This window comes from Castanea sativa, chromosome 9 (assembly GCF_040712315.1).
Source record: "Castanea sativa cultivar Marrone di Chiusa Pesio chromosome 9, ASM4071231v1".
In the NCBI taxonomy this organism is placed as follows: domain Eukaryota; kingdom Viridiplantae; phylum Streptophyta; class Magnoliopsida; order Fagales; family Fagaceae; genus Castanea; species Castanea sativa.
In genome coordinates this window covers 33,329,435-33,347,064 of record NC_134021.1, presented here as the reverse complement: position 1 = coordinate 33,347,064, position 17,630 = coordinate 33,329,435, and the positions used below count along the sequence as shown (strand labels likewise).

Below are 17,630 nucleotides of genomic sequence, written 5' to 3'. Positions count from 1 at the left end.
TATATATATATATATATATATATAAATACATATTTATAATATTTTCAAAATATTCAATAATTATCCTCTCAAAATAGATGGGATGGTGTTCTATAATTTTATATTAATGATAAATTTCCCCCAATTAAATCTGCCACTAGGTAGAGTACCTAATAAATCTGGTAAAAAAGAGGTGTCCCTAGATTTTGTCGGGTTAACTTTGAAGAAGACAAGAATAGTGAAAAATGGCAGAATATGAGTGGGGGGTTTCATTGATTCATTAGGTGCTCAGAAAAAAAAGGGCAAGCCATGTAAGGCCAGTCCAGACAGTAGTAATAAATAATAATCGATAAATATCACCGCATACATTTCTCATACACAAATACAAAAAAAAAAAAAAAAAGAAGGGGTGGGACCCACTCGTGCAATCTACCTAAAACGTCCTTATAAACGCCGCCGGCCTTTCCACGCAACCTCTCACACACACATTAGATTCCTCAAATCTGTTCTCATCAGATCACAAACAATCACACACCAACGAATCCCAGGTTTCTATTTTTATATTTTATTTGTCTTTCCATCCCGATTTTCTCTGTCTCTCTCCTTGTCAATTTAGTTTTCCCCCAACCTAACCCAACAATTTCAACGCCACCGTTTTCTCCATACCCATCATCGATCCTTCTTCTCAGAACCAATGATTGTTTTTTATTCATGAAATTTCGGGTATATTTATTACAATTACTGTTCCATTTCTTACTTTTATTATATATGTAAAATTTTATCTCAAAATTTTTTTTTTTTTTGATTATGTCTTTGGAATTTAGTTATGATGTGCAGGTGGGTGTGATTATTTAGTAAGTTAGTTAGTTCGTTGAGGGTTGAAGGTTGAAGGTTGAAGGTTGAAAAAGATGTATCACGCAAAGAAATTCTCTATGACGAACTTAGTGCCTCACAAAACACAAGGTGTTGAGCTTGCAGTTGTTCCTACTGTGAAAAACCCTGCTTCTTCTGCTTCTGCTTCTGCTGCTGCTCCTTCTGGCTCTGGCTCTGCCTCCGCTGGAGCTGGGAAGCAACGTTTGCGATGGACTTCTGACCTTCATGACCGTTTTGTTGATGCTATCACCCAGCTTGGCGGACCAGATAGTGGGTATTTTCTTTTTTATTGTATTGTACTGTATTGTTTTGTATTCTACTTTTTGTTCAAAACAAAAAAAAAGGGGGGGGGGGGGAATTACATTAGAAAGTCCAAAGTTTATACTTATTAAGTTTTCATTTAATATTGTTCATAAATTTATGAAACTATTTCAATTGGGTTTATCTGTAGTATTGGTCAACGAGAATAAATCTAGTTTCACACCCAATTTCACAAACATGTACCACCTCGTAGAGGTGGTCCAGTGGTAGGAAGCTCTCATGGCTCATCACCTTGTGAGTTTGAATAGCGGTAAGCCCTACTATTGTGCGGGTGGTCTCACGCGATTTATGAGTAGGGTTTAACTGGACCGCACTTTTGAGCTCCTTTTTTTTTGTTTATTAAAAAAAATGTTTACAAACATGTTGGAGTTGTCGAGTGTGAGTGATGGACACTTTCTACCCACCACTTGTTACATGGACCCGCCACTTTTTTTTTAACCACTCACAATCAACCACTTTATCAAGTTAGTGAAATTGTGGAATTGCGAGTGTCGCTAGAATTATTGTAACAAAATTTTGTATTCCACCTAGGTAATCAATTTTGATTTTCTGGCAATTAACTCTAAGTAAAATTTTTCCCTCTAAATGAAGTCTTCTTTCTCCCTACCATCTCTGTTCAATTGTTGCCAAATTAATTTATGAACAATTATTAGTGAATCACAGAGTTTAATCAATGATTTTTTTTCCTTATTTTTCCTCCCAATTATTGCCTAGAATAATGGAGATGGATATTGGCTTCAAATTGAAACGATTTCATAATTGGGGGCTTTAAATGACAAAATTATAAACCTAGGACCTACTCTAAAAAATGATGCAAGCTTTGGGCCTTTTTCTGTAATTTCCCCAGATTTTTATATGTGAGTGATTCTCTTTATAAATTGAATAACAAGAAAAAAAAACAAAAAAAAAGACTTTTTGTAGTATATTAATTAGAGCAGACTCTATTTGTGATTGTAGTAAGTTTGTATGCTAGTGTTAACTTATGATGATTTGGATTAGAAAGATGTTTTTTACTTTTAGTGTATGTTGTGTTAAGGTCTGGCATCAGAATGGGTGATCTGTTTCATTGATGCATTGCATTTAGATGACGTGTCTTTCTTTTATTTATTTATGTTTGGAAGGTTAAGTTTTTAGCCTTTGGATCTTTATTTAGCTTCATTTGTGGTAAGATTGTGTTGGACAGAGATAGAGGTTATGCAAATAAGAAGATGATAGTTAGATTTATCATTTTGTTGACAAGCTTACATGAGCAGGTGATATCTCTGTTGTTATTTGTATTGTTGGGGATAATTTATGATCCTTTCTATGTAGTCTCCAATTATCTTCTCTTTCTTAGTTATGTTTTTATTTTCTGGGGGAAGACTTTTCAGTGTTGTACTTCTGGTTTAAACTTTGAACAATTGTTTGAGCTATGCATAGTGTATTAGTATATATATTTTTAATTAAACCCCCAATTAGAGGTGGCGAATTTGGCAAACTAAGTGAATGTTTGGATAACGGCAAGCGTCCAGCGTTTTGTGGGGGGGTCCTATGCATTGTTCACGGGACTCACAAACCTCTTTTTTCAGCAAAACTTTCATTAAAAATGGGTCTCACGGCACTATTTATACATTTAAAAATTATTTTGCTACAGTGTTTTCAATTTTCAATTTTCAGCAATAAGCGATATCCAAACAGATCCTAATTATTGGTTTTGCTTGTTCACAATATGAGTCAATTTGATTAATTCAACTTAATTTCACTATATTTTCTACTTTGTCAGTAACTAACAACTTTACTTATCTTGTACAACCAATTTTATTTGAACTAGTGTGTGCATGTGAGAGAGAGAGAGAGAGAGAGAGAGAGAGGGGGGGGGGGGCGTTGGAATCCTGCTGTGATGGAATGGGCATGTATATTTTGATTTGGTACTTTTATGCTTTGAAGTTGAGTACCTTAGGGCACTTTGTCCTTGTGTCCTTTTCTTTCTACTGCTCTTACTGGGAATCATCTGATTCTCTAGTGGCTTTTTGCAATTACAGTTGGTAGTTAATTCCACTTGATCCCTTTTTACAATATATTAGAGCAAAGCGTTTTAAGAAAATGATGTCTGGAGAAATTATGGATATGTTGACAACTACTGAACAGTCAGGCTACATGGATAATCCAATTTTGTCAGATTGTAACTGGGGAAGGAGATGTATCGTGTCCGTCAAACTCATTCATTTATACGTACCTGCATGAGGATGAAATTGCATAACCAATAATATCCTTATCTAGCTGCATTATCCATAGAATTGCACATCTAGTTGTATCCTGTGATTTAAAACCAAGATGTCTGATACAGGTTGTGATCGATCTTGATGATTAGGGCTAACTTGTTACAACAGTGCATTTTGACCTGGTTGAGATGTAACATTACAGAAATGAGTGTTCTTCCTGCTTATGGGAGGAATGCTTAGGAGGGATTATTAATGGAACCAATTCATTCCTTCTCACTAAACTCCCAAACAGAGGAATAGATGCATCATTCCTTTAAAATCCCTTTTAATCCATTCCATTTTCCCCTTCCAAACAAGCTGTTAATTACTTTTGTGATTTAGTGTAGCTTTTTGGTCCCTTAATTTTGATCAAGTCATGTCTTCATCCTCTTTTTTTTGGTGCTAATAGGCATGTCTTCATCCTTAATTTTATGTGCTTGCACAATTTTTTAGAGAAAAAAAAAATCTGAGTTAGAATGAAAAGCTGTTTTTGGTGATAAAGTACTTGAGAAGTACCATCAAATGCAGCGCAGTCTGTATGAACTGTCTTATGAATGGAAATATTACATTGCTTGCTGGGGGTACAGCATGAAAAGGAAGGAGACAATTAATGAAATGAAACAAAGTGACTAAGGGGATTCTTGGTGACACAAGAACGAGTACACCACTAGTTTCATAGAAGGTGATGAGCCTAATGTATTGACTATGAAGGTGGCTGTTACCTTCATCGGCACTCAAATTCCTTCATTGTTATTGCCTGGCCTTTGTTGATCAACACCTGGATTTGATAATAGTACTGATACCAGATCATTTGAAAAGTGAGTACATGATTTGTGGGTTTATACAGTTGGTGTTTTGCCTGTCATGGATCCAAATCCTATCAACTTCTTGAATATTGAGATCTAGTAGGATACTGATATTTCTTTTTAATTTGCAAAAAAAAAAGAAAAAAGAAAAAAGGTTTTGTTTTTAGATAAAAGAAACTTTATGCTGGAAATGGTAGCTATCATAGAGATTAAAAGTGATTTTTATAATTTTAAAAAAAAAAGAAAAAAAAAAGATTGAGTGATGATAAAAGATGGGAATTATAGCTTATTCAGTTTTCTGATTTAATCTAATATTGTACAATTATGATTTTTATGTTTGTGTTGATGATCTTCTCTGTGTGTGTGTGTTCTAATCGCAACTTTTTTAGTATGATATATTTTTCCTTTTGAACTGCTTGCATGGAAAATTTGTTTTTTAGAAAAACATATGGCTTTTTGGTTATATATATCATAGTATCCAATATATATAATATGCCCTAAATTAAGTAATTTTTCATGGTGTCAAGAAAACGTCTATCTGATTTCACTGTGAAAATTGTTGCTAGTTGACTGAGCCTGCCATGCACTGTTTATTTGTCAGCTAAGCAAATTTTTAAGACACCAGTGCTGAGTGTTCAAAATTTCTTGTCTACTAACTACAAAGAGATTACAGCATTTGGAAACAAATTTGTATGACTAAGAGCATAATTTTTCAAGAAGGACCCTCAGATCCGAAATAATATTGAAAGACTGTAAACTTGTTGTGGGGCCATGACATGCTCTGCCTCTTTGCCCCACCTCTGAAAATATGTACTAGATAACATTATGTAAACTTTTCATAACAAAGAGTAAATCACACTAGCTAATGCCGTGAGCATGCATAAATTTGGTTCAACATTGTTATGGTTCTGTTTGTGTTACGATTTATTTCATGAGCAAGACATCACAAGGGGTGGCATGATTAGCAAACTGCTTATTGACGCTGTGATGTTTAACTGATAGGATCCTCAATGCGGATACTTTATTAGATCTACTAACACTCCTTGAGCATTTGGAGAAAGATTTGTAAGTTTTCATGCCAAATTTTTATGAGGGCGGTATATTTTTAGGTGGTTGGGTTATATTAAATTTAAAGTGGTGCAAACTCGTCTTTGAAGCGGGCTAGAAATTCCAATTAGGAAACCATTAATGCGAGAGCAAGTTAGAGCCATTAGTAAACTCAATGTTATCAAATTGTGCAAGAGTCATGGAGAGCGCATGACTCATCTTTTCCTACATTGTGCAGTGGCTCAGGAATTGTGGTCTTTGATATTCTGTTTGTTTGGTATTTCCTAGGTGATGCTTTCTTCTGTGTTGGAATATTATCTTGTTGGAAGGGACATTTAGGCAAAAGAAGCAATGGGTAGATTTGGAAAATTGTTTCTTCGTGTTTAATGCGGTGCCTTTGGAGAGGAAGAAATGCTCGATTCTTTAAGAGCATTAGCATCAGTCTTTCTAAAATTTTCCTTCTATGTTAGCCTAACAACCTACTTTTTCTATTTTATACATTCATTTTGTAAAAACATCCACATCAGTTTATCTATTATACATCCTATCTTCTTTAAATAATCATTTTTTTTTTTAATTTCACCTACACGGCACCTACCCATCAAAACACTATCTTCCTCTCTTTGGAATCTGAGCACTCACACCCCTTAGTCTTCTTCACATCTGAAATTTTTTTCTCTCTACCCAAATCTGAACACGCCTCCATGGCTCAAATCTGATCTGATATATCTCTCCACTGTAGCCACCTTGGACGGGGCCCTTTCTCTCTCATGGCAGCAGCATGCCAGTGGCATGGCAGAGGCAAGCAATACACCCGAGTCTTCATGCCAGAGGCAATAGCAGTGGCAGCAGCTTGGGTTTGGGTTGATTTAGAGGTTTTGTTTTGAGTTGATTTTGTTTTGGGTTGATTTTGTTTTGGGTTGATTTTGAGTTGGGTTTGGCATGGGCTTAAGTTGATTTTGGTTTGAATTTCATTGATTTTGGGTTGATTGTGTTTGGATTATGATGATGTTGTAAAGGGTGGTGGTGGTGGTGAGTTGCAGTGGTGTTGGGATACGGTGGTCTTCCTTCTCCTTCTTCCTTCTTGCTTCTTCCTCCTCCTTATTCTACTGAACATTGAGGAGACTCAGGGAAGAGAGAGAGGGTCTGATGTGGGTGAGAAAGGAGAGAGAAAAAACATTTAAAAATAAAATAGAAAGCTACAGTAACCGTGTAAATATACACGGTTACTGTAGCAATTTAGTCAAAACTAAATAAAGGTTAACGGAAACTCAAGGAAGTCCACAGTCAAAAAAAAGTATGAGAAGTCAAAGTCTAGTCATATAAAGTCCTCAAAAACAAAAACTTCAACTTCATTGTGTACAGCTCTTTCCTCTTAGAGCACTTGCAAGTTTGAGAATTTTCTGTTTAGTCCAAGTTTGCAAGTTTTCAGTTTGGTCCAGCAAGTTTGTTTCCCTTTCCAAAATAGTCCTTCCGTCCATGTCCGTGACTAATCTGGCCATTAGAGAGAGAGAGAGATGAAAAGACTTTGTTTTGTTGAAACTAAACAGCTAGATTAATCACAGAGATTGGACAGAATGACCATTTTGAAAATGGAATCAAGCTTTGTGGACCAAAATAAAAAATCTTGGACTTAAGGGACTAAAATAAAAACAACCCCCAAACTTTAAGGGTCAAAAGTGTAATTTAGTCTAATTACCTATTGTATTGGGCTTTTCCTTTGTATACTCCCCATGTACTAGGGTTGTGCCCCTTTTGCACTTTTCTTTTCATGGATTTTTGTTACATAAAAAACAAAATTAATTCCACGCTATCAAAATTCTGCCCTGCTTCAAGCCCTTATGTCTGTAGTGGTCGTAGAACAAATCCTTTCTTGCCCATATGTGAAAATACTATCAGATTCCCCATTTAGGAAAAAAAGGGTTTAAAATTATGAAGTGGATTACCGCGCATCCTTGGCGTGATTGTCAATCCACAAGTTGCTTGTGGGGGCAACGGCCAAGATTCAAGTTTCCAAGAAGAAGCTTCATGCACATATACACCAATGACATCTTTTATACAAATGGATATGCATCTACGGTCTGTGTTATTCTCTTCTCTTTACTTATCCAAAAAGAAAATTGAAGTGGATTGATTTTGCGGACATTTCTTGTAGCTCGCAAGAAGTTTGAAATTCTCATTTCTGAGTTGTTCAAATTTTGTACTTCATCTACATTTTGTATTAAATGCTGGTTTGAATGATGAAGTCACTTATGGGTTGTTGGATTTTTTTAGTGGCTTGCTTTTATTGTGACATAGATTTGCAGATAGCAACCGTTGCCCTTAATATGCAAGCTTATTCAGCAGATATCGATGGATTAAATATATACTTATAATTTCTATTTCTTTGGCTTCAGGGGCAACACCAAAAGGTGTTCTAAGAGTAATGGGCGTACCTGGACTTACCATTTATCATGTGAAAAGCCATTTACAGGTGCAGATCTTTTTGTTTATATACACAGACACAGAGATTCGAATGTTGATATATCTGAGTATCTGAAATTAAGTGGAAGTTGTCTCTTTTTTTTTTTTTCATAGAAGTACCGCCTTGCAAAGTACCTTCCAGAATCTCCTGGTGATGGCAAAGGTGCCCCATTTTCCTTTCTCTCTCTGTATTTCACCAATAGAATTTTGTTTCTACATTTTGGGTACATGAATCTAAATCTGGAGAATTCCACTTTTGACCTTTAGGTTCTAAAGATGAGAAGAAAAGTTCTGGAGACAGCCTTTCTGGCTCAGATTCCTCCCCGTGAGTCTTGGACCCCTTTCAAAACAATATACCATGTTACATGCACAGTTCTTTGGGTCATGTTCTCTTTACTTCTAATAATGTACAAAGTCTTCCTGTTCTTCAGGGGAATGCAAATTAATGAGGCACTGAGGATGCAAATGGAGGTTCAGAAGCGTCTTCATGAACAGCTTGAGGTTTGGTCTCATGCTTTCATTTTGCTTTTATAATTGCCGAAAGAGGTTTATAATTTTGTCTGCAACTCTTTAACTTGTAATTTTAGTCGACTAGTTTTACAGTTTCCTTTGCGAGAAAGGGAGCTATTTTAGGAAATGTCAGTATATTGAAGGGAAAGGAGACAGCATAAGAATAGGATATCTTTCTAAAAAAATAAAAAGAATAATACATTATAAAGAATATACACTACTAAATAGAAAAGAAATCCTGAATGCATAATCTCACTGCAGCTTGAGTCCATCAAGGAGGATATAACTGTCCTCTGGAATGCAACAATGTACATGCCTTTTTCTGCCAAGAAGTCTGTGGCTTGTTCTGTACTCATGAAGCACAATGACTGTCTATACATTTGCAACCTTCAGCTAACTGAAAGGTTGTTTAGGCCATCTTTCTTTAACAACTTCTATCAAGTCTCATTTTTATTAGCCCGAAAGGGAAAAGAAAACTGAAGTAATCAGAAATTGTTGTATACATCATATGTTATTTACCTTCACCGTTAGGTCTCCCTTCTGTTCCTTTACATTTTCTGCATGCCATGATGATTGTCATTTGCATGGATGGAATTAGAGAATGGAGTAGTAGCATTGCTTATGGTTCTCAGATATACTTCTTAGTTATTGTGTTTGGTAGTGAATTTGTCTAGCATTAGGTCAGATATTTCATGTGGCTCTTTATCTGTTTGTTGCATGTTTATTTTAAACATAGCAAGGTTTGTTATTTGTATTTTTTACTGATTTATTTGGAAAACACATCGCAGGTTCAAAGACAGTTACAAATGAGAATCGAAGCACAGGGTAAATACTTGCAGAAGATCATTGAGGAACAGCAGAAACTAGGTGGTGCATTGAAAGCATCCGAGACCTCACCATCGGATGAGGCTAAGCAAAATCCATCCGAGTCAGAACCAACTGGTGATGGATCTGCCGGGCCCTCTTCGCCCCGAAAGAAACAGAAAGTGGATGATGGACCAACAGATGGCTTCACAATCTCCTCAATGCCGTCAAAAAGTGACCAGAAGAACGATTTTGTTGGTCAGTGGGATCGGAACTTGTATGGAAGTGATGCTGGGTTTGGATTAGACTTGGAAACTGAGTTCAAGGGGAGAGAAGATGATGGTTCAAAATAGTAATCTATGTTGTTAAATTAAATGTAGTCCTTTGTAATGCTTGTGGCAGAAATTATAAACCACGTTCTGTGTAAATTAATACATGGGTCCATTTGTAAATGTAATTAGATACAAAATCTCTAGTTATTCTCACGTTGGTGTAAATGCCTTGAATTCAGCTGTGGAACGTATCAGATACGTTGTGAGCTGAGCTGGATCAAATATGCTCCTCCTCTTTTCAATATGCTTAATGTGCGCGTTATTGTTTGTTGGTGTGTAATGAAAGTTGATCCTCAGTAGTCAGTACAAGTACAACAATTAAATAAGTAATTTAGTCCACTATCTAGAAATAGTAAGTATATTATGACAGAGTCGTTAGATGTCTCTCTCATAGACCATAGTCATAGCATGCTATGCTATGTAGATTCTACATACTACTGCGGGAGCGGAGTATCATGAGTCCTTAGACATCATGTGAGTTCCACTCCAGTTGGATGATGGATACATATATCAAATATTTGTAATACCACCTCAATTTCTGGAGGGAGGGTTGCTAGAGGGGATATTTTATGAGACGCAATCTTGTGAGCTCGCCACATGGAGTGGGCTTTGAAAATATACTTATTTCAAACAAATCAAAATTTGAAAGGTAACATTTGTGTGTCCAAGCATGTGCGCGCACACACGCATATAGAGGATTTATGATAGGAAAAAACAAAAAAGGTGGCAAAGGTTACGAACTTTATCATAAGTTCTCATTAGGGCTATTATTTTGATTTGACAAAATTGGACCTGTGCTCAAATCCAATGAATAAAAACGGGTAAAAGCAGAGGAATTTTGGTGTATGTGGAATACAAGTCAACTTGTACCAAACCCACCAAAATGATGAGTAGAGTTGATATGCGAGTCATATGGGTTGACCTAGTTTTTCTTCTCATTCTTTTATTTTTTTTATTTTTTGAAAACCCCCTTAAAATTTTAGGTTTGGAAATCAAAAAACTGAAATTGATTCTCAAATGTAAATTTGTAATGATGAATGATTAGATACAATTATCCGTTATTATAATCATATGATTCAATTTCCTAGAAAATGCTTCAATTCAAGAACCATGCCAATATAATCTCAATTCAAACACAAGATTCTTTTGTTTTGATTGGAATAATATTGATTGAACCGTCTGTACATGGAGTTACAATGAATCATTGGGTTAGTCCTTGTTAGGGACTCTTTTTCTTCATGCTTTTTGTATTTGAAGGTGTGCGGTGGAGGCTCTTTAGGGTTGCAGAGCTTTGATAGATTAGAGTTCTTGAAGTTTGATTATAATATAACTTTGAGGTTTGGAATAACAATCTGAACAACAATATGTGTGGTGGAGGCTCTTAGTATGTGAAGGTTTAGATGTGGAAGTTTTTCTAGATTTAGACTTGAATCCAATAGAGTTTCAATGTATGGAGTTCTTGAAGTTCTTAAAAACTTTCAAAACTTTTAACTAGGGGTGTACACAAAAATACTTGAACTGCACCTAAACCGGCCAAAACTGTTTGCAAAATAGAGTAACCACACCGCAGGGTATGGTGTGGTTTGCAATTGTGTTAAGAAAACTGCACAAAATTGTACCGTACTGTACTTATATATATTATATGAACTAGGTGTTGATCACTTGATCCTTTAAATATAAAAGATGAGGCATTTCACATCTAAAAACTTGTTGGACTACTTTTGATTACCCAAAAACAAAGAAAAACTAGCACAACATTTTACAAATTGGCCAAAACAAAGGAGAAACTAGCTTTGGGCTAGGCCAAACCAACCCAAAATTTTGAAAAATGTTGCATCCCAAAACCAACCAAACTACACCATAATACATAGTATAAAAATGCACATGTGACCGCAAAACTAAGGTGCGGTGTAATGATGGTTTTGGTCAAACCACACCTTGCACTACAGTAATAAAAATGGACCAAAACTGCACCGTAAACACCTTTACTTTTGAAGAAATTATATAATTCTCATGGTAGACTACATCACTTGTCTATCATTCTACTAAAATACTCTCACTTATTTAAAATTGTTGAGTTAGTTTATGATAAAAAAAAAAAAAAAATTCTTACTTTTGATAATATCTAACCCTCCATAAGATTAATGGTTGCTTCTATTTTATAAGAGCCTTGAGGAAGTTGAATTATACATGGTTAATTTTATTGGTGACAAATGTCATAAATTCATTAGAGGAACATTAGGTTTTGTTCTCACGAGGGACGTATTTTATTATTTGATTCACCTAATTCTTTTTTTAAAAATTCACTCCTTCAAAGAGACAAAGACATTTGGGTGGTGAGCTGGACTGGAAGAACGTACTCTAAACACAAAGATTCTAAATTCTATCCATCATTATTGATTTATGAAGTTGAGATGTTTCGTGGACACAGAGCTTTCTAATACACACATATACACACATATATATAAAGTATTTTAATTTTAAGAGGCACATAATAATTTTTAATTGGGCTACTTATGTCACTTTTTTTATTTATTTAATTTTTATATAACAAATAACAATATTGGTACACTTTGAAATTGTCTTCTATTTGTAACTCTAACTCCTCTCCATTTCAATTTTTGTCTATTTTCATGGTTGAAATTAGATTTTAGAATTTTAAAAGGAAAGGACAATATAAAATAGACATTTTCTAAAAGAGTGATGTTAGAGATATTACAAATTTTACCAACTAACTTGTCTCAAGCACCATATATAATTCAAGTATTTATTTATTGAGCAAACCTTAAGTACAGTACTTAGGTACTATTTTTTAAATTCCACTCTTAAGATTTTACCGTATAGATTTTTTCTTATGTGATAGAAGTGTATTTTTTAATTAAATAGCTACATGGCTGAATCTTAAGAGGAAAAACTAAAAAACAACACTTAAAATATTGTACCTAAGATTTGTCCTTATTTATTAGTAGTTGAAACTCACTTATTAGATCTCCAAAATAATGAAATAAAAAGTACCAATCTCATATTAATTGTTATATGATTAGTTTGTAAGATTTATATAATAAAATTTGTAATATTATTAGCATTTTACTTTTTAAGACGGAGAGCTTACAAAATTTAAAAGCAATTGATAATTATTTTATTTATAAAATATTTTAAAATATAAATTTCAAAATTTTAAACTAATAGTAGTAAAACTATTAAGAGAAAAATGATTTAATACCCTTAATTTAATTAACTTATCTTTATTCCTAAAACATAAAAATGAGATTAAAACTTTAAATTAACAAAAAATTAAAAACAAAAAACCTACCAATGTTTAAAAAAGCTAAACCATGTCTTGTAAATTTTTTTTATTTGAAAGCTGTTTTGTAAAACTTCCTACTACCCTGTCTACACAATCAAAACTACCTCAAGTTCCTATTAAAAAAATATTATTTTCATTACCTGCATGTGATGAGAGTAATTTATTAATAATACGCAGTTAGATAATGTAAACTTTGTCTTTTATTTTTTTTATTTTTTTTGGTAGTGCAATTGTAAACCGAGCTCAGCCTCAGCTGAACTGAAAGTAAAGGCAATCCAAAATTTCCAAAGTACCTAAACCCTAGATTTGTCTCTCAGCCACACTTGAGCTTTCGTGTTCTCTATACCCTCTACCAATGGCGAGGAAGCGAAAGCTCGATTCCCAAACCCAATCCGGCGAACCAACAACCGAACCTCCACAGAAACAACAACAACAACAACAACAACAGCAGCAGCAGCTGCAGCAACAAGAAAACGTCGAATACGAAGAAGTCGAAGAAGAAGTTGAAGAAGAAGTAGAAGAAGAAGAGGAAGAAGAAGAAGACGAAGACGATGACGATGACGAAGAACAACAACAACAACTACAAAATGCGGCCAATCAGACGGCTAATTCCACCTCCACATCCGCCTCAGCCGGCGCCGATGGCGAAGACGACGACGACGACGACGAGCCGATACAGAACCTTCTGGAACCTTTCAGTAAGGACCAGATTATAAACCTACTCCGCGAAGCGGCGGATAAGCACCGTGACGTGGCGGATCGGATCCGAAAGGTGGCGGATGAGGACCCGGCCCACCGCAAGATTTTCGTCCACGGTCTCGGCTGGGACACCACCGCCGAAACCCTAACCTCCGTGTTCAAGCAGTTCGGCGAGATCGAAGATTGCAAGGCGGTTTGCGATAAGATCTCGGGTAAATCCAAGGGTTACGGCTTCATCCTCTTCAAGAGCCGCCGCGGCGCCCGGAATGCTCTTAAGCAGCCTCAGAAAAAGATCGGAAATCGGATGACGGCGTGCCAGCTGGCGTCGATTGGGCCTGTTCCGATGGGTAATTCTGCGGTGGCGGTGGCTACGTCTTCGGTTGCGGCCCCCGCGGCGCCGTTATCGGAGTATACGCAGAAGAAGATATATGTTAGTAATGTTGGGGCGGAGTTGGATCCAAGGAAATTGCTTGCTTTCTTTGCTAGGTATGGAGAAATCGAAGAAGGACCGCTGGGACTTGATAAGCTTACTGGGAAGCCAAAAGGGTTTTGTTTGTTTGTTTATAAGTCAGTTGAGAGTGCTAAGAAGGCTCTAGACGAGCCTCACAAGAATTTTGAGGGCCATATATTGCATTGCCAGAGGGCTATTGATGGTCCCAAGCCAAACAAGTCTCAGCAGCATCAACATCAGCAACAGCAGCATCACCAGAACCCGAACCCACATACTGTGCCATTCCAAAGGACTGATAACGCTGGATATGTTGCCGGTGCGCCTGGTACTGGGCCGGGTCATTTGATGGCTCCTGCTGCAGCCGGAGCGGGAATGGGGTATAATCAGGGTGCTGCAGCAGCTCAGGCTTTGAATCCTGCACTTGGACAGGCCATAACCGCGTTGCTGGCTAGTCAGGGTGCTGGATTGGGGCTGACTAATTTGTTGGGGACGCTTGGTTCGGCTGCGGCTGCTGTAAACCCGGGTGTGACTGCTGCAGCAGGGCATGGGATGCAGGGTGCTTATCCGAGCCAGACTAATATTAGTCCCGGAGTGATTGGAGGGTATGGAAATCAAGGAGGATTGCAGGGTGGTTACCCGAGTCAGCAGATGGGTCAAGGCAGTTCTGGAAGAGGCCAGCATGGAGCTGGGCAGTATGGTAACATGGCTCCTTACATGGGGCACTAGATTGTCCCTCGGGTATTGCAGGTTCACACTCTTTCCTTTATAGTTTTGTGCCTTAGGTAATATACTAATTGATTGTAACTTGTAGAGAAGTATGGAAATTATGCAAGGGATAAAAAAATTGGTTGTTATTTATCATTGTTCCAATGGCTAACATGATGCTGTGCTGTTACATTATATGGTATTTAACAAATTGTTTACACCATTTGTTCTTCCTGTAATATCCTTTTCCGATGTTGGCGGTGCTCTACTTTTGGTAAAGGAATGATTCTATTAGCTGGAACCTGTCATTCATGAGTAAGATACTTATGTTAAAGGATGTGGACAATGAAATAACCCAAGTGTTGGATTGATTCAATGTCATTGGTCACTTAATGTATTTCTTGATCTTCCCATTCTTGACAATTAGAGTTGGATGGACCGCTTTATTTCTGAATTTTCTGTTGATGATTTGCAATATAAGAGAGCTCTAGAGGCATTTCCTTTTCTTCATGCTTAAAGGCCTGGTTTGTACTTCATTTATTTATTACATCACTGTTGTATCCACGAAGATATGCATGTATGCATTAAGTACCCATACATGTATGTACGCATTTATTTGTGCATGTCTGCAGCTTGTGTATTGCATACCATTATGTAGTAATTCTCACTGCCACTTGAAATTTTTTTTGATTTTTGTCTGCTTTTTAAACCTGTCTCATGTGGATAAGTAGTAGTTTCGCCTTATGCTGTATCTGTTGTCATGCTAACAGGAAGAGCTAATAGTGACCCCTTTTTTTTTTGTGGGGGAGGGAGGGATAGGTGGGAGAGGGGGGGGGGACCTCTTTATGGTCCTGCATTAGCATCAACAACCAGTTTGTTTTTCTCTATTTTGAATTGCAATCATCTTCTGCCTTTATTCACCCGGTTTAATACAACTTCAATGTTATTTATCAAAAAAAAAAAAAAAAAATACAACTTCAATGTTTCTGTCCTTTTTCTCCCTAATTTCAATACTAATTTTCTTATCACATGGATTTCATGTCTATTAATTTTCTTATTGCATGGATTTCATGTTTATTTTTCTCTACAAAGGTAAGTGATACATTACAAATTAAACTACATCTTTAGCAAATTCTTCAAATTGTTTTCTGTTCTGTGCCACCATTACATCTTCATATTTTATCAAGGATGGTTTCTCTTTGGAGTTCATAGGTTTAACGATGTTATTGAATAAATTTTTCCACAATCTTGATTACATAATGAACCACATAACATTTTTTTAAACTTTACTCATATATTTTACTATTTTATCCGCTCAACCCTTTCTGTAAAGGATCTGGTCTTAAAAACCTTCATTTGTTTTCATGAAATCTTTTTTCATGCTTTCTTATTCATTTTGCAGATCCTACTTAGGTGCATCAGTCTTTTAGTACTGGCCTGGTGATTCTTCTGAAGTTTAAGGAGCTGATGCAAATGGCGTCTTTATATTATATGATGAAATGTTACTGTTTGGAAACTACAAGACCAGAATCTTAAAATTGTCATTTGGAGTTTTGGTTTTCCCTACCTGTTTTAATCCCCGTTTCTCTTTGCTTTCCTTTCAAAATATTGTAGTATTTTGACTTCCCATATATCGTTTAAACGCCTTGGAACTGTTTTATTATTTTCAAGTGAACATCAATTGTACTTCAAGGAGTTTGGGAGTTTTAAACAAACATGCCTTTTGAAATTTTCCGTGTTATTTATCAAATAATGGTTGTATTCTATGAGCCCTTGAGTTGGTTAATTGATGCTATGTATTTTACTTGGTTTTGATATAGTTGCTTTGGTTTATTTGTGTCCTACATTTACACTCTCGAATCTGTTTTGTCTGATTTTGTAAATATGGTATGCTTAATTATGGAACTGAATGGTATGTATCAAAAAAGATTTTATGTAACTGAATGGTGCTCCATAAGTTAAAAGGTTATGTATTACTGTATTCTATTGAAATTTGAAGGCCACCACATTGTTCATGATTATATCTTGACTGTTTATTATTATTATTATTATTGTAAAGTAATGGTATTTTATTGCACACAATAATGAAAACGACATAGCCTAAAAAAATTACAAAAAAATTATGCACAAAGGTATATCTAACTTCTTATCTGTTCAGTTTGCTTACCACTACTTCTACTGCAGGTAAGGCTTTCATGCAGGTTTACAAGCCATGGTTTTTACTACCTTGCGATAGTGTGTTACACTATAGCAATTACTTACCCAAAACACATGCTCTTGGGGGGTGGAGTACACTAGGGAATAGGCTAAAATGTATGCATCCAGATTTTTTACTTTTTATCTCACCCTTTTTATTTTTAAATAAAACCCCAAAACTAGCTTTTTTTGAAAATAAGCTAACTTCTATCTTTTTGTCTCACCTTTAGCAAATAGGCTATCAAATGGGTTGGTTGGAAATTTCTGTGTCTGCAAAAATTTTATGGAGATTTGAAATGATGTTTTTATTTGTGGTACTAATAGGCATATTCATGGATTTTTCCCCTTACTTGGGCCTGATCACTATAAGTATTTGGTTATTTGTCCGTTATTTTGGTAAAGAGGATGTAAAGTACTTAGGTGATTCAATTTTTTTAAAGAAGGGGTGTGGATTTTGTGGTTTACTAGGATAGATTTGTGTTGCTCCAGCAACTGCCATTTTCAGTCTTAGAGGTTTCAAATGTATATGTTTTGGGTAGCTCTCTCTCTCTCTCTCTCTCTCTCTCTATATATATATATATATATATATATATAGGAAAGGAATAAGCCTAAAATACAACTCTATCATAATATGATGAATTGGGTGTTTTAAGTGTTTTGTTGACCCTACTTTCATGCTTCTCTCAACCAAATAATATCAGAGGCCCATTTACCAAAAAATTATTTTTGGAGGCCTGCTCCGTGATTGCTGCAACAGATTTGTCAGGTTGCTGATTTCCCTAAGAGAACCGTGTGACTTCATCAAGTAGAAGGTAATACATTAGACTTACAGTTTGATGATTGATTTCTTGTTCATATTAGACTGGCCAATTGAAAATTTGTTTTTACGTAAATGTA

The 17,630-nt window shown here is 35.8% G+C and overlaps 2 protein-coding genes across 3 annotated transcripts; both read left to right on the top strand.

The window, feature by feature from the left end:
- Positions 1-446: 446 nt before the first annotated feature.
- Positions 447-9,642, top strand: LOC142610318 (myb family transcription factor PHL7-like). Of its 2 annotated transcripts, none has more exons than XM_075782121.1 (7): positions 447-702; positions 804-1,122; positions 7,663-7,739; positions 7,844-7,892; positions 7,997-8,054; positions 8,161-8,230; positions 9,028-9,642. In XM_075782121.1, the coding sequence occupies exons 2-7, from the start codon at positions 888-890 to the stop codon at positions 9,394-9,396; spliced, it is 858 nt and encodes a 285-aa protein (XP_075638236.1). In that variant the 5' UTR covers positions 447-702; positions 804-887; the 3' UTR covers positions 9,397-9,642. The 2 variants fall into 2 exon arrangements, with proteins under 2 accessions (XP_075638236.1, XP_075638237.1); XM_075782122.1 differs by having other exon boundaries at positions 461-702; positions 804-1,126.
- Positions 9,643-12,870: 3,228 nt separating this feature from the next.
- On the top strand, positions 12,871-16,306 carry LOC142609678 (UBP1-associated protein 2B-like). Its single transcript, XM_075781332.1, has 2 exons — positions 12,871-14,579; positions 15,940-16,306. The coding sequence occupies exon 1, from the start codon at positions 13,038-13,040 to the stop codon at positions 14,556-14,558; it is 1,521 nt and encodes a 506-aa protein (XP_075637447.1). The 5' UTR covers positions 12,871-13,037; the 3' UTR covers positions 14,559-14,579; positions 15,940-16,306.
- The last annotated feature ends 1,324 nt before the right edge of the window (positions 16,307-17,630 follow it).